The sequence below is a fragment of the Thalassophryne amazonica genome, chromosome 17 (assembly GCF_902500255.1).
Source record: "Thalassophryne amazonica chromosome 17, fThaAma1.1, whole genome shotgun sequence".
NCBI lineage: Eukaryota > Metazoa > Chordata > Actinopteri > Batrachoidiformes > Batrachoididae > Thalassophryne > Thalassophryne amazonica.
In genome coordinates this window covers 50,857,709-50,885,346 of record NC_047119.1, presented here as the reverse complement: position 1 = coordinate 50,885,346, position 27,638 = coordinate 50,857,709, and the positions used below count along the sequence as shown (strand labels likewise).

Here is a 27,638-nt window from a genome sequence, read left to right as displayed (position 1 = left end):
CTCAAGGCGCTTAACATTTTATTTATTTTTTTATTTTTTAAGTGCATCACCTCGTCTTTATCGGTAGATGATGTAATCTCATGTGAGATTTGTCACAGTTTTCAAAGATATTGGAAAACTTTACAATAGCAGACTGGATACATTTATAGAATGACACAACTTGCTTGATGAAAGTCAATATGGTTTTAGAGCATAAAGGTCCACTGCACTTGCATTGCTCGATTCAGCAGAAGAGATCAAAATCATATGGACCAAAGGGAAATAGTATTAGGTTTATTTCTTGACCTAAGAAAGGCTTTTGACACAATTGATCACAACATATTATTTCAAAAGATGGAGCTGTATGGGATCAGAGGGGTGGCTCTGAAGTGGGTTAAAAGTTACTGGAAGCATATTGTTAAACTTGGGGACTACTGTTCTACATGTCTGGATATCATTTGTGGGCTTCCCCAGGGTTCTGTGTTGGGACCAAAATTATTTATTTTATACATCGAGTTATGTCAAATTTCAGATCTGTTTAAAGCAGTTCTCTTTGCAGATGACACAAACCTGTTTTGCTTAGGAGAAAATCAGCAACAATTATTATCTGATTTAGGAACTGAAATAATGAAGTTAAAGAGATGGTTTGATATGAACAAATTATCATTAAATTGGTCTAAAACTAAAATAATGTTATTTGGAAATTATAAAAAAGACATACAAATTCAGTTAGATATACAAGGGGTAAACATAGAATGTGTCAAAGAGAATACGTTTTAGGTGTCATTATTGATGAAAGAATTGGAAAGCTCATATTCAACATATTCAAAAGAAAGTATCAAAGAGTATTGCAGTATTAAATAAAGCAAAGCATGTTCTTGATTGCAGAGCACTACATACCAGTGGTGGGCACAGCTAACCAAAAAACTAGCTTCCATAACAGATAATGAGCTAACTGAAAAGTTATCTGTTATAAAGCTAAACCGATAAATCACCCAAAAATCTATTGGAAGGTACAGATAACTGATAACTTCCAGTATTGTCTGTGGTACACTTGCAACTACTAACAAGCTGATTTTGAGTTTTAACACCACAATCGCTTCTGGTAGCACCAAAGATAACTACAGACCCAAACAATGAGTCAGCACTTCTGTCTTTGTGCACCCTCTTCACTGCTGGAAACTCCTGTTTACTACATAACTTCCAGCAGCAAAGGATTTGAGAGGATCAGCGAACCTCAACTCTATACTCAACAACAGCGTTGTTGAGTAATGCACTAATTCTGAAGTTTTGTAACAAACACAAACAGATGGCAAAGGATTATGGGTAAAATGTGCCTCCACTAACACTGATTGGTTGACTCATTCATTCTATCTAAACCAACACGTTAATGTGAGGTGTGTTGTGTCTTGGTATTTACAGATAAATGTGCTTTTGTAAAATATGCCATTTTTTTATTTGTAAAAAAAAAGGCATTTTCCAAAAAAAAAAAACAGCCAAGTTGTAATTAGATAACCGGTGTCAAAATAAATAGAACACTGCCAACTACTGGATGCTCAGTACTAGGGCAAATACTGCCATGAACACTACTAGATGGCAGTAGAGACCAGTGAAAACTTGCCAAAACAAAATTCCAGATAATCCCTTTCTGCTACGTTTAAGATGCGTGGAATTTAATAAATGCAAACTGAATTTCAGACATCTTATATATATTACTCTGGAACAAAGACGACAGACAGTGTTTGACATAAGCAGGACTCTAATAGCAAACAGGAATCGATTGCTATGATTCCAATTGAAAATAATGGAGGAGCAACCTGAGCTGCTTCTGGCATTTTTACATAAAACAAACACAATAACAACGTCTATAACCCAGAGAATTCACAAGAGTTTTAGGCACAATATACAAAGAGTTTAATGTTGTTGTCCGCGTTGAGCCTGATCAGAGCGTCTCAAATGCATTTCTTCTGTCATGAATGTACTGAGGTACCCATAATCAGGGTTGGCAGGGTTACTTTAAAAATGTATTCCGATACAGTTACTAGTAGTTACCTGTTGAAAAATGTAGTCAGTAACGTAATCCAAGTACCATAGTATTAAAGTAATGTCATTTGATTACTTTCAATTACTTCTGGATTACTCCAATATCAAATATGCTAATACAGACAAAAGATACTAAATATAAATAGCCTTGACCACATAGTACAGTTTATTAAGCAAAAATAAAACTGTTTCTTTTACATGGCATGCTCTGTTTTACTTCACATTATGAATTAAGAGCACCCACAATATTGTTTTAAACACACCCAGTGTTCACCTGCTAAATTTTCAACAAAAAATGCCAAACAAATGAAGGATAATGAAAACTCAGGCGGTGTGCGGATGAATTTGTCATTAAAAGTGGCCTGCAGAACAATATACAAAACAAAAAAAGTCTACTACTTGTTCAGTAAACATAAAATTATCTTACTTTAGTCTTTCACATAGCATTCGCACCATGTTTAACATATCAGTCCACTTATTGAACTTTCAAAATACGAACAAAAGCATAATGAAAACCATTAGGTAAATACTGTCAGTAAGGAAGTGTGGTCACCATTTTAATTCCGGGCAAGTTAGTGATTTGCGTGCATAGAAGTTCAAGAAACAGGTGGAATATGCCGGAAAGCTGCGCATGTTGGCAAAGCCACAAACGGAGGAACAAGGGAGACAATATTTCCTTCCATAAGTAAGTGGTTTGGTTCTTCTTGTTACTTTGTCTGTGATATTTGGATGATAAACAGCTGTATGTTTCCTGCCGTACCTGTGTCGCCCGATGACACGGACAATTAATTATTCACTTATGTCTGGTTGATATTTTCCACTGCTAGACCAGTGTCTAGTTAAAATACTTGTCGTTAGTGATTAAAATTGTTCGACAAGACTGGGGATTTTTTTTTTATTTGCACCTTAAAATAATGAGATCATAATGACCCGCGCTGTGCCGCTCACAGTCACACCCAGACATAGAGATGTGTACCCACACCACTGACTTCATGAATGAAACTCGGTCAATAAAGGATAATTGTGTAAAAATATAATATATATATATGAATGTATTGTAATGGTTTTAGGAGCCGCGCTGCGTTGAACACAGCAGCAGCAGCAGGACGCCTCAGCTCAGCAGCTTGAACAGCGCAGATCCGTGTAACTTTCAACACTAATATTTGGGAATGTGTGTGTGTCACAGTAAGTTTAATACTTTTCTGACATAATTTAATGTCATTTAATTTTACTGGCTCGATATCCAGGTCAAAATGGCATTTTAACACGTATTTTGTGAGTATTTTTCTGAGTGTGTTCAGTCGCGAATCTCCATTGAAAATGCATTAACATCCGGGTACTTCATCAATATTTTTGCCCGGTTAGGAGATGTCATGTTGCTGTCCATGAAGGGACGTTTTCATTTCAAAGAAAAAAAATTATATACAGATAATATCATAAAATGCATTAAAATTGTAATCCCGTGAACTAATCCCCATTTTTACTAAATATTCCTGTAATCTGAATACGTCATTTGTTCTGTAACTGTAGCGGAATACAGTTACCTTTTTTTTGTATCCTAATTATGTAACGCCGTTACATGTATTCCGTTACTCCCCAAGCCTGCCTATAATGCACCTGGGCACAGCATGTCCACACTAAAACCTTCAAAATTAGTGCATTACTTTAAAACTCAAGCATATATCGGATATTTTCACTTTATAAAACTTCAGATTCAGTTTAAATAACTTGTCCAAAATTTGTTTGGTTAAAATTTTAACCATAAGTTAAAAATGTATGCCTCTGGATGAAGTGGGTGACATTGCCAGTGTATCAGTATGGTCAATATCACTGGTCAAAAGAAATAAGCTTTTTTCTTTTTTGTAACCAGTTCTCCTTTGCCTGCAGAGGATAGAGCGGTTTCTTATAGAACCAGCTCTCCTCTGTTTATGGAGGATAGAACTGTGCATCTACTATAAAACATTTTAACAGGTAGGTACTTAACTGATTTTAGATTTCATAGATGTTTGTAACTATTCAGCTTTGTTTACCACGTCTGCAAAAAGTTAGCGGTCTAAAACTTATCGAAGATAATTAGTCCGATGACGATTTTCAAAGTTATCTGAAAAGCTAATCCAATAATGAAAACATTATCTTCGATAATTAGTGGTTAGCGGATTAGCGGAACTGTGCCCACTACTGCTACATACTTTGTATTATTCATTGGTTGCACCCAGCTGACTTACTGTGCTGAAGTTTGGGGCAACAGTTATAAAATTACATTGCAACCATTAGTCATTCTTCAAAAAAGAGCATTAAGAACAATTCACAATGCAGGTTATCGAGACCAGACCAACCAACCCATTGTTCATTAAATCTGGAATATTAAAACTTTGCAATATGATTTCATTCAAGACATTTCAATTAATATACAAGTGCCCTTTAGAATTCAATAATTTTTTTACTGAGAGGGAGGGAGAATATAATTTACGGGGCTTGTATCATTTTAAATTTGCTGGCGCTCGGACGACCAGGAAAGGTTTCTGTGTCTCCATGTGTGGCCCTAGAATATGGAATAACCTGACAGAGGAACTCAAACGATGTCCAAATATCAATCAGTTTAAAAATCAATATAAATACATGATGTTTTCGAGATACGTATCTGCTGAAGAAGGTTGAGTTTTTGTGCTTCCAAATTGTAAATGTAAATTTGTACGGTAGCATTCGGATTGTGTCCTTTAAGATGAAGAGATTGAAGTGTTTGAAAAAGGGAGTGGGAATAGAAGGGTTTTTTACTTCCCCCCTCTCCTTTTGGACTAGATCATTTTTATTTTTGGTTAAAGGGGTAGACCTTAATAAGCTTTGCTTATGCCTATACCCTTACAGGCACACGGATGAATTGTTAATCCATTTTCTTTCTTTGTTGTATGTTTTTTGTTGTTTTTTTGATCTGTGTGTGCTGAATAAATTTATTCATTCAGATTTTATGACTGTATAGGCAGACAACTTTGGTTTCATGGATTCTCAGAATAAAGATTAAAATATAAAATCTCTTTTTGATTTAAGGTTATTATTTTGAAAAAACAAGACTTTTATTTATTTCTCCATGTTGATGTTTGTATGTGCTGTACTTTAAGACAAACACACATTTACACTTCTTTATTTAAATACGTGCTGGTTTTACCTGAAACTTGTTTTTGTTCTGATCTACAGGGAGCACTCGGGGTTCAGGGTCCTCCAGGTTTCCCTGGATTAACTGTAAGTACTGATCACATCCTTCAGACCAGGTATTAATTTCTAAATCTAACCATTTTCTTTCTCACAGGGTGTTAGAGGACCAGACGGAGACAAAGGAGATCCAGGACCTAAAGGCAACAAAGTGGGAACCTGATTTGCGGGTTTATTACGTAACGTTACTGAATGAAGAGACCAGGGGCCTCATGTATAAAGACTTGTGTGGATTTCCTACTGAAACATGGCGTACGCTAAAACCCAGAAACTGTCGTACGCACAAAATAATCCAAATGTATTAAAGTGTGTGTACACATGGATCCAAGCACATTCCGTTTGTACATCCCAATCAATGCGGAACTGAGCGCACATACAGATGTACCAAGCTCCTCCCTTTCCACATCCCTACTTAAATATGCAAATTCATGTAAATAGGTGCTGGGAGCTGGCATTCCACACTCCGTCAGATCAGTCAACATGAACACAGAAAAAAATTATATCAAGTGTGCTACAGATGATGGAAATGACGTGGAGACACACAAGGATCATTTATTTGGTTCCCTCTCAAACGGAATAAACATGAAACACAAAAAAAAAGTTAATGGAAGTGTGTGTGTGAGGCCATGAACGCTGTGGTCTTAAAGCAGCGCACACACACTGAAGTTAAAAATGAGGTGTGCCGTGGCTAATAATGTGTGACATTCACAACTTTACACATGTGTTGCACACATGAATGATGACATCAAGTGTGTTATAACTGGAGTTGTTTACTCGTGGGTTCTGTAAAACACGGACATTTATATTGTGTTACAAAAATGAGCAGTTCTGTCCTGCTTCCAACTCTGCCGCCCGAAGTACTTCTTCGGCACTTGCAACAGAAGTGATATTACAAACATGACCAGAAATGACATCACAGGTATGGACACTAGTTTAAACCACTAATACATACTTAACTAAATTATATCTTATTGGCTGGAGTTCTAGTCTAGCTTTACTATTTTACTTAAATTTAGGCACAATGGGTTTATACAGTCACACTCAGGGAAACCCCGTGGTTGTTCTTATTAACCCGCAACAGTTAGCGTTGCTTAGCTTAGCTTAGCTGCTACTTTAATCTCTCTTAACCACGTCACACACATAACGGCGATAACTGGCTGACATTCCCTCCATTATCCACAGTTCCCGCTCTCACTGTACTCCCATATCATATTACCTAACTCCTGTAAGCTTACCTGTAAAACACGGACATTTATATTCTGTTACAAAAATGAGCAGTTCTGTCCTGCTTCCAACTCTGCCGCCTGAAGTACTTCTTCGGCACTTGCAACAGAAGTGGAAGCCGCGCTCTCCTAAGTAGCTACTCCCCCTAGTGTCATGGTAGGGCTACTGCTCCATTTCTGTAATGCCCGACAACACAGGTCTAGAATGTATAACTGTAGCAGGATGAATGACAGAAAACAGAAAATAAACAAGATTATATAAACAAAAATAGGAAAATAGGGGGTAGCTTCTCCTTATCTTTACACATGCATTTACTGGCATACACTGAACACAGGGAGACAATCAGGGGCCTGTTAAGAAGCTCTGCAGCGCTAGTTTCACCATCAAGAAAAAAACATATTGGAAAGCGCACATGCCCAAAAGTGCTCACAATGGTTTTCATTCAGGACAATTCCACTAATAAACTATTTCCTCACCAAGCAGTCACTTATCGCACAGCGTGCCAGCCTCTAGCCTGTTCCACACAGCTGGCATGGCTCAGCCCAAGGTTGACTGACACACTCCCGATTGATCGGCCAACTCCTGCTGGTATACCCCTGTTGCCAGGAAGCCCAGCATGGTCAGCACCTGTGTGGGCACAGACAACCTCTGCCTCCTCGCTGTGTTGCGCTCTGGGCCAGCTGCAGTTCTGCACACAACTCCAGTAAGACTGGCCTCGGTAATCGAAATCGTCTTATGAGCCAATTATCGTCATTTGTAAGTAAGTAAGTAAATCCTTGAATATTTGCTCACGTCAGATTGAACCATTTGCAAGGTCTTCTTACAACACTAACACAGCCATTGTTAATACCATGTTCCCCATCACTTTGTGCATACTTTCATATCCACCCATATAACTGGAAACACATGGGTGTGTTAATTGTTCATAAGTGTGTCTCTCTGATGAAGCCATGTAAGGCTTGGTGCCCAGTTGCGGTACCCCGATCACACTCGCCACTGCGAACTGTGAAACAGTTTTCTCCCTTGGATATGCTTGATGTGAGTTCCTTGAGCCCACGGGTGACTTCCACTCCTTTCTCCAGGCCAAAACATTGGGCTTTAGTGATAGGGGATTCTATCATCCACAAAGTCAGGTTACAAACGTCATCTGACGTTGAATGTATTCCTGGGGCCAGAGCTCCCAACATTTCCTCCCATCTTAGGGTGCTGATGCTGCAGAAGGGTAGACAGACAAAGGAACATAATACGAGATACAGTCACATAGTTATTCACGTTGGCTTCAATGATGTCAGGATGAAGCACTCTGAGGTCACAAAAATGGACATAGAGAGGACTTGTGACCTTGCCAGAAAGATGTGTCGGCAACAGTTAATAGTCTCTGGTCCCCTCCTCTCTTGGGGTAATGATGAGGGGTTTAGCAGGCTGACATCGTTAAATAGGTCGCTGGCGCAATTTTGTAGACAACAAGACTTTAGTTTTATTGATAACTGGCCTTCGTTCTGGGGCCGCCGTGGCTTGCTGGCTTGGGGAAGGCACCGCCATCTTGTCTGAAAATAGATAGGCCTCTACAGGGAGGGTAGCATTTGGATTTTACAGCAGGCCACGGAGCAGGTTATTAGTTTTGTTGGTAGCATGGCCCAAGCAGAGGGTCACCTCTTTGAGTCTGATCTGCTTGAGGTTTCTTTCTCAAATCATCAGAGGGAGTTTTTCCTTACCACTGTCACCTGTGTGCTTACACTGGGGGTTGGTAAGGTTAGACATTACGTATGTGAAGCGCCTTGAGGTAGCTTTGTTGTGATTTGGCCAGTGATGGGCACAGCTAACCAAAAAGTTAGCTTCGATAACAACTAATCAGCTAACTGAAAAGTTGCCTTTTATAAAGCTAAACCGATAAACCACCCAATAATTTATCGGTAGCTACAGATAACCGATAACGGATAACTTTCAAAATTGAGTTTTAACACCACAATTACAAACCCAAATGATGAGTCACCACTTCTGTCTTTGTGCGTCCTGCCCACTGCTGGAAGCTCCTGTTTACTATGTATTTTGCAGCAGTGAAGCAGTTGAGAGGCATTAAACTCAATTCTACCACAGCAAAACGAGCCAGGTTACCACAAAAAAAAATTATTATTTCTTAACAACATACAACAGTCCCACTGTGAGGCAGAGGTCTTGGAAAATAAAGCAGTTTGACTTATGGTTTTCATTTATAAATCAAATGAATCCGGATAGAATAACTACATCTGTCTGCAGTGAATAGAACAGTACGTCTGCCAGGAAACATTTAACAGGTAGGCACTAAAATCTTTGATATCAGACTTCACAAATGTTTTTAACTGTTAAAGCTTTATTCACTAAGCCAGCAATAATGTTAGCGGTCTAAAAATTATTGAACCAAAGTTTATCGGAAGATAATTAGTCCGCTGATGGTTGTCAAAGTTATCTGAAAAGCTAATACGATAATGAAAACATTAGCTTCGATAATTAGCAGTTAGTGTATTTGCAGAACTGTGCCCACCACTGGATTTGGCGCTATATAAAAGAAAAAAAATTTTTTTTTAAATGTGCACAGACTTTGTGTGTTTGTAGGTGCAGTTTTTTAGTGCATTTTTTGTTTTAGGGCTATATAAATGAAAATAAACTGAAACTGAAATTGATGACTTCTTGTTTTCACACTATTAACTATTTCTCAGCATCAACTCTACATGTTGCCAGTGGACCAATAGCTGTAGAAACACCATCGACTTGGCATGGTCATTTCTACGGTCATTTCACTTTTGATACATCTGGACATTTGTGTGGAGACGGACGTACGCCACATTTTTGTGCATATGGAGCCTTTGTATATGAGGCTTCTGGACATGTCAGGAGAACATTCAGAGTTCTTTGTGTTGGTGAAAGAAGCCTACCTCATTTTCATCTCCCCCCCCAGGGTTTTCAGGGGCCGACAGGTGTTGCAGGTCCTCAAGGCGAGAGGGGTTCCTCTGGTTTTCCCGGTTTTCCAGGACTCATGGGCCGACCCGGACCCAAAGGGTCTGAGGTGTAAATCTGCATATACTGTATCAGTAGCCTTGCACAATTGTCAAATTTGTTTTTTGTTTGTTTGTTTTTTTAATAGGAAATCTTGGTAGCCTATAATAAAAGGAATAATTTGCATCGTCTGTTATGCTGAGTTGTCACCTCATGGGGTAACATACATCAAAGAATACAATGGATGCTGAACTTGTTTGCCCTTCACTTTGGAGACCAAACATTTAACACAGTCACATTTATTCCATTCCATTAATCCAATTAGCTCAACCGATAATTTGCACTTTTCACCAGAATTGGAGCAAGTTTAACTTTTGACCCCTGTATAAACTGAAACTGACCTTTGACACCATTTTTACTATTTTTACCCCATAACTCTATAACATTCAGTCATAGATAGTCCAAACTATACCTTTTTGGGATAATTATGTTCAGACAAATAATGTGGTATACCTATCAATATGATTGGAGCATTTTTTTCAATTTTGACCCCCTACTTGGTGTATCTGCCAACCAGGGATGGCCACCACACATTTTTTTTTGTGTTGGCCATGGCGCACACTGGCTGGATTCTTTAGTCCCCTTAAATGGTACCATTTAGGTCTTAATTGGCACCTGGGTCATGGATTACTGCCATAAAACGCACAAAACTCCAACACCAAGTTTGTTCATCACAAATCTGAGATGAATGGCCAAAAACATGCAATAGCAGACAGGACTACAGTGTTATTGTTACTATTAAACAGGGCTCAACACGATCCAAAAAGGATCTCGTGGATATGTGTGACAGTGCAAGAGTATGCACTCTGGAATGTCCTTTTAGTTTAATTTTTAACCAGGTGACTTACGCTGGACATGAGCAAAATAAACAGTGTTGTCACTTTGCCACAATACAGAAAATGAATCTTGGTGGAAGCATTTTATTGATTATTTAAGCAGGAAGTGCGACCCGTGAAGGCGGAAATGGAGACAAGCTGATTCTGTTTCTTTCTTCAGGCCACGAGTGGAGAAAATGGACATCAGGGAAAACAGGGCAGTCAGGGATTAAAGGTCAGTGATGATCTGTGCTTCTAAAAACTGAGAAATTATGTAATTTATTGTGAAAAGTTTCTCTCCTCAGATTTGCTACTGAAAGTGAAAATGTCGCTGTGAAGATGGTTTGGGACAAGTCCTGTTAACTCTTAGGTTGAACAGGAGAATCCCTCATGTAAAAGAAAATATTTTAAATCAGACTGATTTTTACCCGAGGTCAAAATATTGCTATTGGGTATTGTGAAGGCCTTTGCTTGTCCGTCCGTCTGTCTGTGCTCAGCATAAGTCCAGACCTACTACTGCCAAGGTCTTCAAATTCACAGGGAGCATTCTTGGGACACAGACCTTGGACAAGTTCAAAGATGACTAACCTCGACCTATTTGAAGAGGTCATGAGGTCACATTCTGTTTCATATTCTTACGCTCATACAGCTGAGGGTATTTTAGCATTGCATTGTAAGATTTGAAATCAGACTGATTTTTAAAGATTTGAAACCAGACAGATTTCTAAAGATCTGAAGTCAGGCTGATTGCAAAGTTTGAAAGTCAGATGCATTTTAGATTTGAAATCAGACTTATTTTGACATTTGAAATCAGACTGATTTTAAAGAGTTGGAGCCATGCTGTTTAAAAGATTTGAAATCACTGATTTTTAAAGATTTAAAATCAGGCCAATTTTGAAGATTTGAAATCAGGACGCTTTTAAAGATTTGAAGTCAGAACGATTTTTAAAGAGCTGAAGTCACTGTTTTTTAAAGATTTGAAATCAGGCTGATTTTAATGTTTTGAAGTCAGACTGATTTTAAAAAGTTAAGAGTACCACGGTAACCACCGCCGTGGCTAAAGAAGCAAGCGGAAATCAAGTTTGCAAGTTGGAATGTAGGGTCCATGACAGAAAGAAGAAGGGAGCTGGTGGAAGTGTGCCAGAGAAGAAAAGTGGAGATCTTGTGTGTCCAGGAAACTAAGTGGAGTGGGAAAAGTGCTAGAGAACTGGGAGATGGCTACAAGATCTACTACAGTGGAGAAGGCAGCAAGCTGAATGGCGTAGGAATCTTGAGCCCAAAGCACAAAGAGGGAGTGATCAAAGTAGAGTGCCCATCAGACAGAATGATTATGTTGAGACTGGTGATAACAGGAGAAGTGTGCTGCATCATATCAGCATATGCACCCCAAGTAGGAGAAACGGAAGAAGCGAAAGATAGAGTCCTAGAAGATCTGGAAAATGTGATACAAAACATACCAGTTAGTGAGAAGGTCCTAGTAGGAGCAGACATAAATGGACATGTTGGACAGGCAGCAGCGGGCTTCCCACAAGTCCATGGAGGTAAAGGATACGGAACAAGAAACAGAGAAGGAGAAAATATCCTGGAAAGCGCTGAAGGTCTACACTTGGCATTAGTTAATACCTTCTATGCAAAGAAGGAAAAACACCTTATTACATACAAGAGTGGCAACCACGCAGATAGATTTCATAATGACGAGAAGGGCAGATTTAAAGAGTGTCAAAAACTGCAAAGTGATACCGGGGGAAGCAGTAGTAGCCCAACACAGACTACTGTGTGCAGTGCTGAAGGTGCGAAAGGAGAAGAAGTACAGTATACAAACAAAGAAGAGAGTAAAGATCTGGAATCTGAAAGGACCCAAGGTAGAAGAATACAAAAAGAAAGTAAAAGAGAAGTACCAGGAAGACTCACTACCCATACAGGAGAAGTGGGAGTCAATGAAGAGAGCAGCTCTGGAAGCAGCTGAGGAAGTCTGTGGAATGACCAAGGGAGGAAAACATCAAGGAAGAGAAACATGGTGGTGGAGCAAGGAAGTACAGGAAACAATAAAGAACAAAAAGGAAGCATACAAGTCCTGGCAGAGATCAGGAGGAGATGACAAGAGAAATGCATACAAGGAGGCGAAGAGAGAAGCAAAGAGAGCAGTAGCAAAAGCAAAGAAGGAAGTGTGGAAAGACTGGTATGACAACTTGGAAACAAAGGAGGGAGAGAAGAAGATATACAAGGTGGCAAAACAACGGGCTAGAACCAGACAAGACGTTGGAGAAGTTGCAGGCATCAAGAATAAAAACGGAGTGCTACTAACAGACGAGGAGAAAATTAAGGAGAGGTGGAGAGAGTACTTCAACAACCTGCTGAATGTTGAAAATGAGAGAGAGCAGCTCGAAGAATGCCCACCCGTAGAAGGCCCTGTACAGGAGATATCACACAAAGAGGTAAGAGAGGCCATAAAGAAGATGAAAAATGGCAAGGCTGCAGGGTGCTCGGGACTACCCATTGACCTACTTAAACACCTAGGAGAAGATGGGGTGAAAATGGTGACGTCATTACTTCAGAAAGTTTGATCTGAAGAAGAAATGCCATCAGACTGGGAGCTCAGTGAATTGGTCACAATCTGTAAGAGAAAGGGAGATCCTCTAGACTGTGAAAACTACAGAGGCATCAAGCTGCTAGAGCAAGTAATGAAGATTCTGGAGAAGATCATAGATAGAAGACTCCGCATGCTAATAAACATAGATGACATGCAGTTTGGCTTTAGCCCAGGAAAAGGGACCACAGATGCAGTTTTTATCATCAAGCAGCTGCAGGAAAAACATCTAGAAGCGAACAAAGAGCTCTTCTATACCTTTGTGGACCTGGAAAAAGCCTATGACCGGGTCCCGAGGGAGCTGGTATATTGATGCCTCAGAAAACGACAGGTTCCGGAGAAACTGGTACAAATGGTGATGACAACCTACCATGGGGCAAGAACAGTAGTTAGGACCAAATATGGAAGGACTGAGGAGTTCAACATGGGAGTAGGTCTCCATCAAGGATCGGGACTAAGCCCATTTCTGTTTATTATCATACTGGATGTGATAAGTGAAGAATTTAAAGCTGGCTTGCCCTGGGTGCTGCTGTTCGCTGGCGATCTGGCCGTAATTGCCGAAAATGAGGTAGAGCTCCAGAGGAGGTGGTTGAAGTGGCAGATCGGTATGGAAAGGATGGGCCTGAAGGTGAACACCGGAAAGACAGAGGTCATGGCAAGCAACAGGAGAGATGTGAAGGTGAACATCAGAGACAGAAACAACACAACCCTGAAGCAGGTCAGGGAGTTTAAGTACCTGGGAGTAACAATACCAGAGAATGGAGGAACCGAATGTACAATTAGAGCAAGAGTGTCAGCAGCTTGGGCCAAGTGGAGAGAGTTGTCCGGAGTCATCAACGACAAAAGGATGCCAAGAAGACTGAAGGTCAAACTGTACAACACCATCATAAGACCAGTACTACTGTATGGAGCGGAGGTCTGGACCATGGGGAAAAAAGGAAGAGAGAATCCTAGAGTCAACTGAGATGAGAATGCTTAGGAGAATCAAGGGAGTGACATTGAGAGATCGAGAGAGGAGAGAAGACATCAGCAGAGAGCTACAAATAAACACCATAAATGAGAAAGAGAGATACGGTTAAGGTGGTATGGCCATGTAGCCAGGATGGAAGAGGAGAACCCAGTTAAGAAGGTATGGGAAGCAAGCATACCGGGAAGGAGACCCCGAGGACGACCTCGTAAGAGATGGATGGATTGCATCAAGGAAGATATGACCCACTTCGGAATGAGACCGGAGGAGGCCCAGGACAGGAAAACCTGGAGGACAAAGACCAAGGCAGCCGACCCTGCAAAAGCGGGAATACAGGCTTAGGAAAAGAAGAAGAAGAAGAAGACTGATTTTAAAGAGTTGGCATCAGACTGATTCTGAAGATTTGAAGTCAGACTGTTTTTAAATATTTGAAATGAAATCAGTCTGATTTTAAAGATTTGAAGTCAGCCTGTTTTTTTTTTTTTTTCAAAGATTTGAACTCAGACTTTTTTTAAATATTTGAAATCAGGCCAATTTTAAAAATTTGAAGTCAGACTGATTTTAAAGGGTTGGCATCAGACTGATTCTGAGGATTTGAAGTCAGACTGTTTTTAAAGCGCTGATATCAGATTAATTTTCAAAGATTTGAATCGGGCAGATTTCAAAGATTTGAAGTCAAACTGATTTGTAAAGATTCGGAATCAGGCTGGTTTTAAAGATTTGAAATCAGACTGGTTCCAAAAATGTGAAATCAGGCCAATTCTAAAGATTTGAAATCAGGCAGATTTTAAAGAGTTTCCGTCAGACTGATTTTGAAGATTTGAAGTCATACAGATTTTTTAAAGAGTTGAAGTCAGGCTGTTTTTAAGGATTTGACATCCGACTGATTTTGAAGGTTTGAAATCAGACTGATTTCAAATATTTCAAATCAGGCTGATTTCAACGTTTTCAAATCGGTATGATTCCAATTTTAGAGATTTGAAATTCACCTGATTTTAAAAGACTTAAGATCAGACAGATTTTAAAGTTTTGAAATCAGACTGCCTTTAAAGATTTGAAATCAGACTGATTTGTGAAGATTTTAAGTCAGATTCATTTTAAAATATTTGAAGTCAGACTGATTTCTGAAGATTTTAAGTCAGACCGATTTTAGATTCGAAGTCAGACATATTTTAAAGATTTGAGATCAGACTGAATGTTTGAGGAAAAAAGCAGATGCATTTGGTTTTTGTTTGAGGTCTACAACATCTAATCTTTGGAAAGTTGGTCAAATTGAGACATAATGACTTGGTAATAGTACTTGTGGGCATAAAGACAGTAGTCTGACTTTTGATCCCAGTGACCTTGGCCTTCCTCTGAATGATTGACCTCTGACTGACCTTGCCAGGGTAGTTCTGGAATCCACCTCAATGTGGGAAATATTTGGTCCAAATTGGGTTGAAAATCTAATTCCTTGACCTTCCCCAAAATTACAATTATTATGTTTTTAAATGGAAATTTTGGGGCCAACCTTCATTGATGTACCGAGTTTGGTAGAACTTGGCAAAAGGACCTACGGACTCAGCCATCAAACAGGTAGACATGACCTTGACCCCAGTCATTGATCTTTGGTAAATAAGACCTTGCTGGGAAATACTGAAACCCACCCCATATGTGTGCAAACACTGAATGAAAAGCATAAATATTGACGTTTGACCCCAATTGGTGACCTTTGGAAAATTTGACCTCGTCTCGGTAATTGTAAACCCACCTATATAGGAGTATCACGGTTTGTTCAAATCAGTGAAAATAATAATCGGTAAGGTCACATCTGCGCCTTGACATTTCTTGGATTCTAGTTGGATTTCACTTCATTTCACTGGTGGTTACCTGATGTCAGTGTTCAGCTGCTAACATCTGAACGTCCTTAAAGGGTAACAGGGGAGCAGATGGATGCCATGGCAGAGCGGGACAAAGAGGGAACAAGGTAAAACTGTCGCCACCTGTTGCTGAGATCTCAGAATTTATTACAGTGCTGATGTGAAAGCAAATTGTCATCTTTAATAAAAAAACAAAAAACTGGTTCTCAAACACAGAGCAAAAAACATTAAATATCTGCTGTTGTCTTTTGTCTCATCTTGTCTGCAGGGTCGGACAGGACAGAGGGGTTACAATGGCCAACCAGGCCCACCGGTAATCTTACCGTCTCTCTCTATCTTGACATGGGAAATTAAAATTAAGATGTACATACAGTTTACATTATTCTACAGTAAATACATTTGTAAACAGGAGATATGGGTTTGAAATAATTGTAAAAATTGTGCTTTCGGGGTAAAAATATACTCTCCTATAAAATGTGTTATAGCAGTTTAATGTCCTGTTTTGGGTTTACGGTGGCTTATGTCGCAGCAGATTACAAACCTTGATGTTGTGTTGTGTTATGATGTTATGTGCACATTGTCAGGGGTGCACATAACTGGTACTCATTGTGCTCGTGTGTGCTAAACATCATTGAGGGAAACACTTTTCCTACATTCTGTCATTGCTTTCCTCTAATGAAGCGCTTCCCTTGTGTTTTCTGTTGTGCATCATTTATTTTTAGCACGAGCAAGCACCATGAGTACCAATTATGTGCATGCCTGCACATTGTGGTACTTCACCCAACGGACACAGAAGTTTGTCGATGTTCGCCATGCTGTCAAAGTCTTTTGGGTGTGTCTGTGATGTATTGGTACAGCGGGCAGGTGGTTAGGAAGTGCAGCTCGGTGTCCACCTTGTGCTGTGAGCAGTGGGTGCACAGTCTGTCTTCTCTGGGGTGAAGACAGACCGAACACAGCAGACTGAGCCCAAACTGTTGTGATGACATCATGACATGAAGGCCAATGCTCAGTCTTATCTTTTGATATAATCATGTACATACACAATCTGTGGTCTTACCACTGGTCCGTTACTGCCTATGATACCGGTTACACCTAAAGGACCCTGAAACACACAAATAAATCTTTATTAAAACAAGCATTAAACCTCAACAAAGCAGGTCTGTCTGTGGCGACCTTTCTCCACGGTGAGGCTGTGTCCACTGAGTCTGTACGTGGTCAAGGATTTCCTGAGCTTTGGGTTGGTCACAGAGCTCAGGTATTCTGCCACAGAGTATTGTCTGTTTAGAGCCAAATAGCATTCCAATTTACTCTGGTTTTTGGTTGCTTTTTTTTTTTTCTCCCATGCATCACATAGTTTTCTTTTTGTTTTCTTATAGTTTGGTTTAGTCTAATAGTGTTTGTGTTTGGTGGCTCTGCTTGTGTTTGTGGGGAGAGTCCCAGAACCAGCTGGCTGAGGGGGCATCTCTCCACAGTCTCTCTGTGGATCAGGGCTTTATTATGGAACATATTGGGGTCACTATTTTTAAGGTGGTCATGAAATTTAATTGCTCTCTTTTGAACTTTAATAATTAGTGGGTATCTTCCTAATTTTGCTCTGCATGTGTTGTTTGGTGTTTTCCGTTGATTTGATTTGCAGAATTCTGCATGCAGAATTTCAATTTGGTGTTTGTCCCATTTTGCAAACTCTTGGTTGGTGAGCGGGCCCCAGACTTTGCAACCATAAACAGAAATGGGTTCTATGACGGAGTCCAATATTTAGAGACGGTGGAGCCGCATGGCGCAAAGCAACGCCGTGATGAAGCCTCACAGGACATGTTGGGGCATGTCCAGCTCATGCTCAATTTCTCGGATAATCACACGACTGAAAAGCAACCGACAGCCATCTGAAATCCACCTGAAAGCCGTCCTGTGAGACCAACACGGAGGTGGTTTTGTGCCGCGTAATGAACGGCTCCGTGGCGCGTCCCTCCGCTTTTCTTTCCATGAAAAATCTCCTGTAACAGTGGAATGTGCCAAAAAAGTGCTGATGTCCACGCCTTCTGCCTTTTTGTGAAAGTCAGACGACGTCCCGGATCAACAAAGCCTTCACGTAAGAAATGATCTGGTTGTTTCAGCGGGGTGTCAGCCTGTCGATCAGTGCTCGGAGCGCAGCGCGCTCTCAGCAGTTATGGGCGGTCTTTAAACCGTCTGGATCACTCCTTAATCTGTGTAATCCCCATAAAATCGTCCCTGAAAGCCATATTAATTTTCCGAACGGTGTCCACCTGGAGGTCTTGTTGGGAAGGTGTCGTAGCGCGGACCCACAACAGGGGGCGCAAATGAACGGACAATGAGTAAGCCAAAAGGTAACAATTTAATGTTGTGATAAAACACAACGAAACGTGCAGTAATCTTCACAGTCAATAAACACCAGGTGACGTGTGGGCAGGCTCGAAGATAGAAGACCCCTGACAAGAGAGAAGCCGCGTCCCACACGGCTTCCACCACCAACGGTCTGAAGAACACCGGAGCCACCAAGTCCCGAGTCCCCAGGTGGCCTCTGTCTTCGGCTGTCGACCCTGGTACTGCTGGCAGAAAGCAGAGATATGATGTGTGAGTGTGAGTCCGCACACTCAGTAATTCACAGTCCAAACACAGTTAGGAGGGAGCACCTCCACCTCCAAATCACATACACTCGTGCAGCTCCTGGTCAACCACTTATCTGAGATGGGGTGTGAGGCGAAGCCGTCGCTGTCACACCAAACGCCAATCCTCCAGATAAGGCAACACTCCAGGAAAACGGCTGCAATAGAACTTCAAGTTATTACACACACAGTGTTAGTCAGCAGAGAAATTACCTTGGTACTGGTAGTCGATTTCTCGGCGAGGAGGTGGAGTTGCAGTCCGGCTTTTATGGTGGTGATGATGATGAACGAGTGACAGCTGGTGCAGGGGATGAATGACAGCTGTCACTTCTTCAGAAAACAGCCACTGGTTAACATAAATAAAACCATGCAAGAAAGAAAAGAGTTGGTTTTTTTTATTATTTCTGTCCAGTAGTTAGCAAGTACCAAGTTGGGGTATGTGGGAATTTATTTAATGTAACTGCAGATAATTCTGTAAGAGGTCATGTAAATAAGCAATATTTAGTAAGTAAAACTCTTTCTGTCAGTGATGGTTTAATGTAAACTTAAAAAAGGTTTAAAAAAAATCTGCTCAAACATGTTGAACAAAAAAATGTTATGTTATTTCACAATGTTCCATACATCTCACGTGTATAAATCTTTCCTGTATAGAGTGGAGCTGAATTTAGTTAATGAAGGTAAAAATTTTTTGTTTATTTGCTCAGACAAGATGATCTACAACTCAGTTACACTTGAGACCTGTGTGTGTGTGTGTGTGTGTGTGTGTGTGTGTGTGTGTGTGTGTGTGTGTGTGTGTGTGTGTGTGTGTGTGTGTGTGTGTGTGTGTGTGTGTGTGTGTGTGTGTGTGTGTGTGTGTGTGTGTGTGTGTCTTTTCCTTACAGGGTTTACCGGGGCCACCTGGACCTGAGGGAGCAGAAGGAAAGCCTGGTACACAGGTTCCCATTTTCTATCATATTTCACTTCCGTCACCTGTAAATGTGTGTGAGAGAGATGCTGGTTATTACAGGGTGGGGGGGGGTGTTTGTGTCTTGGGTCAGGTCGATCCATGTGTTCGTGCGATTTTAGGCACAACTCCTCCCACAAACCATTTGCTGGGTTTCACTGAAACTTCACACAGGGGGAACACATCATGTGAAGTAAAATAGTTCCAGTGTTGCTGACTGAACGGTCCCCCCTAAAAATCCGTCCACCCTGCCTTCAGTGCGCCTGTGTAATTTCGGAGCTCAGCAGCATCATTTCTGAGCGTCACCAGCAATTCACCGATTATCACCTTGTTTCTGCTTCAAACTGCACTCCAGTCATCATCTGTCTCAGCGACACATAACTGAAGCTTTTGTACAACAATCATTTCCACATAAATTCAGCATTATTCCATAATAAAGATGGGGGAAGCGATCAGAGCGTGGCAGCAGCATGTCTGACTCTGACATGCTGCTGCGACACCTACGTCATTTCAGACCATCAGTAGCGACTCACCAATTATCACCTCATTTCTGCCTAAAACTGACTTCAGAATGATTTAAAAGGTTTTACTTTGTTATCTGATGGTTAATAATCACATTAATCCATTTGATCGCTTTGGGAGCAGAATGTCAGACTCAGGCGTGCTACTGTGGTCTGCATTCACCAATATTTCTGTGAAACTTTAGTTGCTAGTTACATATTATGCAAAGACGTCCATGAAGAAAATAATAAATCCAGGTGAGTGTCTTTGAGGGGAGATAATTGTACATTCTGTTTGTCAGTTTCATGAATAAACAGGCCTCTTGGACTCTTCACTATAGATGTTGATCAGTTTATTATTTCAGATATTTTGTTTCACATCAGCTCATTGTTTGGAGGCAGTGGACCCAAATACTCAACAGTTCTGAGGTCCAGTGTCTTGCTCAGTGACACTTGGCTAAGCTACATTTGGGAATCAAACCCACACATTTGTGGTTGGCTGACGTCTGCTCTGGCAACTCAGCTGTTGTTTTATTTATTTATTTATTTATTTATTTTTGTAGCATCACTTGTCTTTTAAAAATGATCTCTTCATTAGGACACTAGATGTCAAGTTTAGAATGAGTGAAGGGGAGCAATGAAATGTCCCATCACCTTTTTTAGTTTTGAGTAGTTGAGCCAGCAGAGGGCAGACTTGCTATACTTTCTTAAACTTTGCCTTCTCCATCTGTACAGCAAAATACAGTCTGGATTTTTTTTATTTAATCAGTCTCATTTTTGATATGTAATCCTGAAATTATGAATTGAATTATATTAAACTGTTATGGCATTTTCATTTTCTTATAAATAAATAAATAAAATCCAGCTCCTATCAATAAACAATCTACGCTATATAAGTGCAATACTCGTATATTGCTATTTAATAACTAGCGCAATCCCTGTGGATAAATCCACTCTAATCAAGCTGAAATTCACTCAAATAAAAATACATAAATATACGTGTGTGTGTGTGTGTGTGTGTATATATATATATATATATATATATATATATATATATATATATATATATATATATATATATATATATATATACACACTTTAGTCGGTTTATTCAGTTACATGAATGAAGTATATAATATGTCCCAAATGTCAATAGATAACTGTTTGTAGGTTCCATTTGTGATAATGCAGTTAATATGAGTTGATTTAAAAAAAAACATAATTTATTAAAATCACAGCCAATAATCATCTTATGATATATATATATATATATATATATATATATATATATATATATACACTCAACAAAATATAAACGCAACACTTTTGGTTTTGCTCCCATTTTGTATGAGATGAACTCAAAGATCTAAAACTTTTTCCGCAGTTTTGTTTTATTGGGGGGGGGATACCAGTCAGTATCTGGTGTGACCACTATTTGCCTCATGCAGTGCAACACATCTCCTTCGCATAGAGTTGATCAGGTTGTCAATTGTGGCCTGTGGAATGTTGGTCCACTCCTCTTCAATGGCTGTGCGAAGTTGCTGAATACTGGCAGGAACTGGTACACGCTGTCGTATACGCCGGTCCAGAGCATCCCAAACATGCTCAATGGGTGACATGTCCGGTGAGTATGCCGGCCATGCAAGAACTGGGACATTTTCAGCTTCCAAGAATTGTGTACAGATCCTTGCAACATGGGGCCGTGCATTATCCTGCTGCAACATGAGGTGATGTTCTTGGATGTGGCACAACAGTGGGCCTCAGGATCTCGTCACGGTATTTCTGTGCATTCAAAATGCCATCAATAAAATGCACCTGTGTTCTTCGTCCATAGCAGACGCCTGCCCATACCATAACCCCACCGCCACCATGGGCCACTCGATCCACAACATTGACATCAGAAAACCACTCACCCACACGACGCCACACATGCTGTCTGCCATCTGCCCTGAACAGTGTGAACCGGGATTCATCCGTGAAGAGAACACCTCTCCAACATGCCAAATGCCAGCGAATGTGAGCATTTGCCCACTCAAGTTGGTTACGACGACGAACTGGAGTCAGTTCGAGACCCCAATGAGGACGACGAGCATGCAGATGAGCTTCCCTGAGACGGTTTCTGACAGTTTGTGCAGAAATTCTTTGGTTATGCAAACCGATTGTTTCAGCAGCTGTCCGAGTGGCAGGTCTCAGACGATCTTGGAGGTGAACATGCTGGATGTGGAGGTCCTGGACTGGTGTGGTTACACGTGGTCTGCGGTTGTGAGGCTGGTTGGATGTACTGCCAAATTCTCTGAAACGCCTTTGGAGACGGCTTATGGTAGAGAAATGAACATTCAATACACGAGCAACAGCTCTGGTTGACATTCCTGCTGTCAGCATGCCAATTGCACGCTCCCTCAAATCTTGCGACATCTGTGGCATTGTGCTGTGTGATAAAACTGCACCTTTCAGAGTGGCCTTTTATTGTGGGCTGTCTAAGGCACACCTGTGCACTAATCATGGTGTCTAATCAGCATCTTGATATGGCACACCTGTGAGGTGGGATGGATTATCTCAGCAAAGGAGAAGTGCTCACTATCACAGATTTAGACTGGTTTGTGAACAATATTTGAGGGAAATGGTGATATTGTGTATGTGGAAAAAGTTTTAGATCTTTGAGTTCATCTCATACAAAATGGGAGCAAAACCAAAAGTGTTGCGTTTATATTTTTGTTGAGTGTGTGTATATATATACGTGGGCTGTCAATAAAGTAACAGTCCTTTTTATTTTTTTCAAAAACTATATGGATTTCATTCATATGTTTTTACGTCAGACATGCTTGAACCCTCGTGCGCATGCGTGAGTTTTTCCACGCCTGTCGGTGACGTCATTCGCCTGTGAGCACTCCTTGTGGGAGGAGTCGTCCAGCCCCTCGTCGGAATTCCTTTGTCTGAGAAGTTGCTGAGAGACTGGCGCTTTGTTTGATCAAAATTTTTTCTAAACCTGTGAGACACATCGAAGTGGACACGGTTCGAAAAATTAAGCTGGTTTTCAGTGAAAATTTTAACGGCTGATGAGAGATTTTGAGGTGATACTGTCGCTTTAAGGACTTCCCATGGAGCGAGACGTCCTGCAGCGCTCTCAGGCGCCGTCGTCAGCCTGTTTCAAGCTGAAAACCTCCACATTTCAGGCTCTATTGATCCAGGACGTCGTGAGAGAACAGAGAAGTTTCAGAAGAAGTCGGTTTCAGCATTTTATCCGGATATTCCACTGTTAAAGGAGATTTTTTTAATGAAAGACGTGCGGACGGGTCCACGCGTCGGGACGCAGCCAACGCGGTGCGGCGGCACAGGAAAAACACCTCCGTGTTGATAACCATTTGTAAAATCCAGGCGGCTTTTGATGGCTTTCAGTGGAGTGAGTATATGAGAAATTGTTTAACAGGCAGGACATGTTCCAACTTGTCCTTAAGGCTTCCAACAGAGGTGTTTTTCCTGTGGCGGAGCGTCGCGGCGGCTGCGTCCCGACGCGCGGACCCGTCCACACGTCTTTCATTAAAAAAATCTCCTTTAACAGTGGAATATCCGGATAAAATGCTGAAACCGACTTCTTCTGAAACTTCTCTGTTCTCTCACGACGTCCTGGATCAATAGAGCCTGAAATGTGGAGGTTTTAAGCTTGAAACAGGCTGATGACGGCGCCTGAGAGCGCTGCGCGACGTCTCGCACCGTGCGAAGTCCTTAAAGCGACAGAATCACCTCAAAATCTCTCATCAGCCGTTAAAATTTTCACTGAAAACCAGCTTACTTTTTCGAACCATGTCCACTTCGATGTGTCTCACAGGTTTAGAAAAAATTTTGATCAAACAAAGCGCCAGTCTCTCAGCAACTTCTCAGACAAAGGAATGCCGACGAGGGGCTGGACGACTCCTCCCACAAGGAGTGCTCACAGGTGAATGACGTCACCGACAGGCGTGGAAAAACTCACGCATGCGCACGAGGGTTCAAGCATGTCTGACGTAAAAACATATGAATGAAATCCATATAGTTTTTGAAAAAAATAAAAAGGACCGTTACTTTATTGACAGCCCACGTATATATATATATATATATATATATATATATATATGAATGGATATATAATATCCAGTTGCAGTTCAATGCTACACTGAAAAAACTGAAATGTTGAATCATTATGAGAAAATTTATTCTACTTTGTGACTTCTTCATTTATTAGTTTTTCTCAGTCTATTGATAATACAGTCAAAACTTTAGAGAAATAAAATTAAAACTTTTTTTAGAGAAATAAATTTAGGTGTACAGTGGGGCAAAAAAGTATTTAGTCAGCCCCTGATTCTGCAAGTTCCCCTACTTAGAAAGATGAGAGAGGTCTGTAATTTTCAACATAGGTACACTTCAATTATGAGAGACAAAATGAGAAAAAAAAAAAATCCAGGAAATCACATTGTAGGATTTTTAAAGAATTTATTTGTAATTATGGTGGAAAATAAGTATTTGATCATCCACAAATAAGCAAGATTTCTGGCTCTCAGAGACCTGTAACTTCTTTTTTAAGAAGCTCTTCTGTCCTCCACCTGTTACCTGTATTAATGGCACCTGTTGGAACTTGTTATCTGTATAAAAGACACCTGTCCACAGCCTCTAACAGTCAGACTCCAAACTCAACCATGGCCAAGACCAAAGAGCTGTCGAAGGACACCAGGAAGAAAATTGTTGATGTGCACCAGGCTGGGAAGAGTGAATCTACAATAGTTAAGCAGGTTGGTGTGAATAAATCAGCTGTGGGAGTAACTGTAAAAAAAAATGGAAGACATACAAGACCATTGATAATCTCCCTTGATCTGGGGGTCCACACAAGATGTCATCCTGTGGGGTCAAAATGATCATGAGAACGGTGAACAAAAATCCCAGAACTACATGGAGGGACCTGATGAATGACCTGCAGAATGCTGGGACCAAAGTAACAAAGGCTACACACTACACAGAGAGGGACTCAAATCCTGCAGTGCCAGATGTGTCCCCCTGCTTAAGCCAGTACATGTCCAGGCCTGTCTGAAGTTTGCCAGAGAGCATATGGATGATCCAGAAGGGGATTGGGAGCATATCATGTGGTCAGATGAAACCAAAATAGAATATTTTGGTAAAAACTCAACTAGTCATGTTTGGAGGAAGACAAATGCTGAGTTGCATCCCAGGAACACCATATCTACTGTGAAGCATGGGGGCAGAAACATCATGCTTTGGTGCTGTTTTTCTACAAAGGGGACAGGACGACTGATCCGTGTTAAGGGAAGAATGAACGGGGCCATGTATCATGAGATTTTAATCCAAAACCTCCTTCCTTCAGTGAGAGCATTGAAGATGCAATGTGGCTGGGTCTTCCAGCATGCCAATGATCCCAAACGAACAACTTGGGCAACGAAGGAGTGGCTCCATGAAAATCATTTCAAGGTCCTGGAGTGGCCTAGCCAGTCTCCAGACCTCAACCCCATAGAAAATTTGTTGAGGGAGTTGAAAGTCCATGTTGCCCAGCGACAGCCCCAAAACATCAGTGCTCTAGAGGAGATCTGCATGGAGGAATGGACCAAAATACCAGCTACAGTGTGTGCAAACCTGGTGAAGACTTACAGGAAACATTTGACTTCTGTCATTGCCAACAAAGATTATGTTATAAAGTACTGAGTTGAACTTTTGTTATTGACCAAATACTTATTTTCCACCATAATTTACAAAGAAATTCTTTAAAAATCCTACAATGTGATTTCCTGGATTTTCTCATTTTGTCTCTCACAGTTGAAGTGTACCTATACTGAAAATTACAGACCTCTCTCATCTTTCTAAGTAGGAGAACTTACACAATCAGGGACTGGCTAAATACTTTTTGGCCCCACTGTAACAAATGGGAGTATAAAAAAATAAAGTTGGTCCCGTTTCACGTTTACAATATATTTGACAGCCACATTTGATGGCAATTTATTACAAAGATGAGTAGTAATGCAGTAGTAGTAATATAGCAGTAATAGTAATAACGTAATAGTCATAATAATAATGAGCCTTTGGAGACTGTTAATGAGATGCTTTTGCTTGAGCATTGAAATTAAATGTTGATTTGTTGACATTTGTTGAGGTTTAAAGCTTGTTTTGTGTGTTTCAGGGTTCTTCAGGTGTAGCCGGTGTCACAGGTGGTAAAGGACAAATGGTAAGACCACAGACTGTGTATGTACATGATTAGATTAAAAGGTACGACTGAACATTGACCTTCACTTCATGATGTCATCACAACAGTTTGGGCTCAGTCTGCTGTGTTCAGCTGAATAAAATAAACACATATAACACATATTAATTATTAAACATTTACAGGTCGAGATTAAATGTTGGGGTTTTATAGGTACAAAATAAATAAGTAAATAAATGAATAAATAAATCTGGTCCCAGCCAGTTAAACTCATCAGCCGTGTGTAGAAAGTCAGCGTGAAGGTTTTGAGCTCTCTGAAAGCATGTGGATCACGCATATGATATTTTACTACGTGTTGTTGAGACATAATGGCCGTTCATATATGAATGGCCATTATGTCTCAACAACCCATTGGATGTTCATTTTTATTTTATAGTACCCTTCAGAACACTGTAAACTCCCTCATTAAATATTAATCCAGTCATTTCCGCAGTGCTCGATTTCCATCCATCAGAAAATCACTGTGTCTGTTTGTGTATTCAACATTGTTTGTGTGATATCTTGCAACTCTTCTGTGCACGTACATCTAGCTGTGATTGCAGCTCAGGAATACGTGTTGTTTAGTGTATACACACGAGCTGCTTAGAACGCAATACACTCTGCATACAGAGTGAGAGGAACAGTTTGTTTATTTATTTATTATTTATTTATTTATTTATTTATTGAGTCTTGGGGACCAACTCTAGATTTAAAAACACTGCCTATATAAGCATGTTTTAACAATAGACAAGACCTCACCATAGCACATGTGCACACAGAGGTCTGTGCTGTTACTTAACATAAGGATGTTTCAAAAAATATGCAAGATGGACAAATAAACATTTGTTGGGCAACACATATGGCATTATTTGAAAGAGTTGGCCCAAAAAAAACATCAGGTGTACATGGATTACTGGCCTACAGCAACATGGAGAAATTAATAGTGGATTAATGCATGAAGCCCTCCATTTGTGGCATGTACCATATGGACTGTTAATTTCCAAAAAATAAGCAAGATAGACAAATGAATGCATGATGGCCAAAATACGAGGTCTGTGATAAAACTAACGTACCTTTTTATTTTTTCAAAAACTATATGGATTTGAATCACGTGCAATTACATCAGACAACCTTGAACCCTCATGCGCATGCGTGAGTTTTTTCACGCCTGTCGGTTACGTCATTCGCCTGTGGGCTGGCTTTGAGTGAGGAGTGGTCCACCCCTCCCATCAGAATCTCTTTGTCTGAGAACTTCATGAGAGACTGGTGCTTTGCTTGATCAAAATTTTTTCAAAGACTGTGAGGCACATCGAAGTGGACATCATTCGAGAAATTCAGCTGGTTTTCTGTGAAAATTTTAATGGCTGATGAGAGATTATGGACTGCTGCTGTCACTTTAAGGACTGCCCACGGAGCGGGACGTCGTGACGCGCCCTGAGCCGCTGCTGTCTGCCTGTTTCGAGCTGAAAGCTTCCAAATTTAAGCCTCTGTTGACCCAGGACGTCGTGAGAGAACAGAGAACTTTCAGAAGAGGTCGGGATCAGCAGTTTATCTGGACATTCCACTGTTAAAGGAGATTTTATTAATGAAAGACGTGCGGACAGGTCCGTGCATCGGGACGCAGCCGGCGCGGTGCGGCG

The 27,638-nt window shown here is 40.6% G+C and overlaps 1 protein-coding gene across 1 annotated transcript in view; it reads left to right on the top strand.

The window, feature by feature from the left end:
- Positions 1 to 27,638, top strand: part of si:ch211-196i2.1 (collagen alpha-2(V) chain) — a 184,442-nt gene that overhangs the window by 101,699 nt on the left and 55,105 nt on the right. The window contains exons 22-31 of the mRNA XM_034191797.1: positions 5,215 to 5,259; positions 5,327 to 5,380; positions 9,389 to 9,496; positions 11,476 to 11,842; positions 12,084 to 12,736; positions 12,923 to 13,192; positions 13,457 to 13,783; positions 15,983 to 16,027; positions 19,220 to 19,273; positions 25,939 to 25,983. Coding sequence (XP_034047688.1) covers positions 5,215 to 5,259; positions 5,327 to 5,380; positions 9,389 to 9,496; positions 11,476 to 11,842; positions 12,084 to 12,736; positions 12,923 to 13,192; positions 13,457 to 13,783; positions 15,983 to 16,027; positions 19,220 to 19,273; positions 25,939 to 25,983 — 1,968 coding nt within the window. The remainder of the gene's footprint in view (positions 1 to 5,214; positions 5,260 to 5,326; positions 5,381 to 9,388; positions 9,497 to 11,475; positions 11,843 to 12,083; positions 12,737 to 12,922; positions 13,193 to 13,456; positions 13,784 to 15,982; positions 16,028 to 19,219; positions 19,274 to 25,938; positions 25,984 to 27,638) is intronic.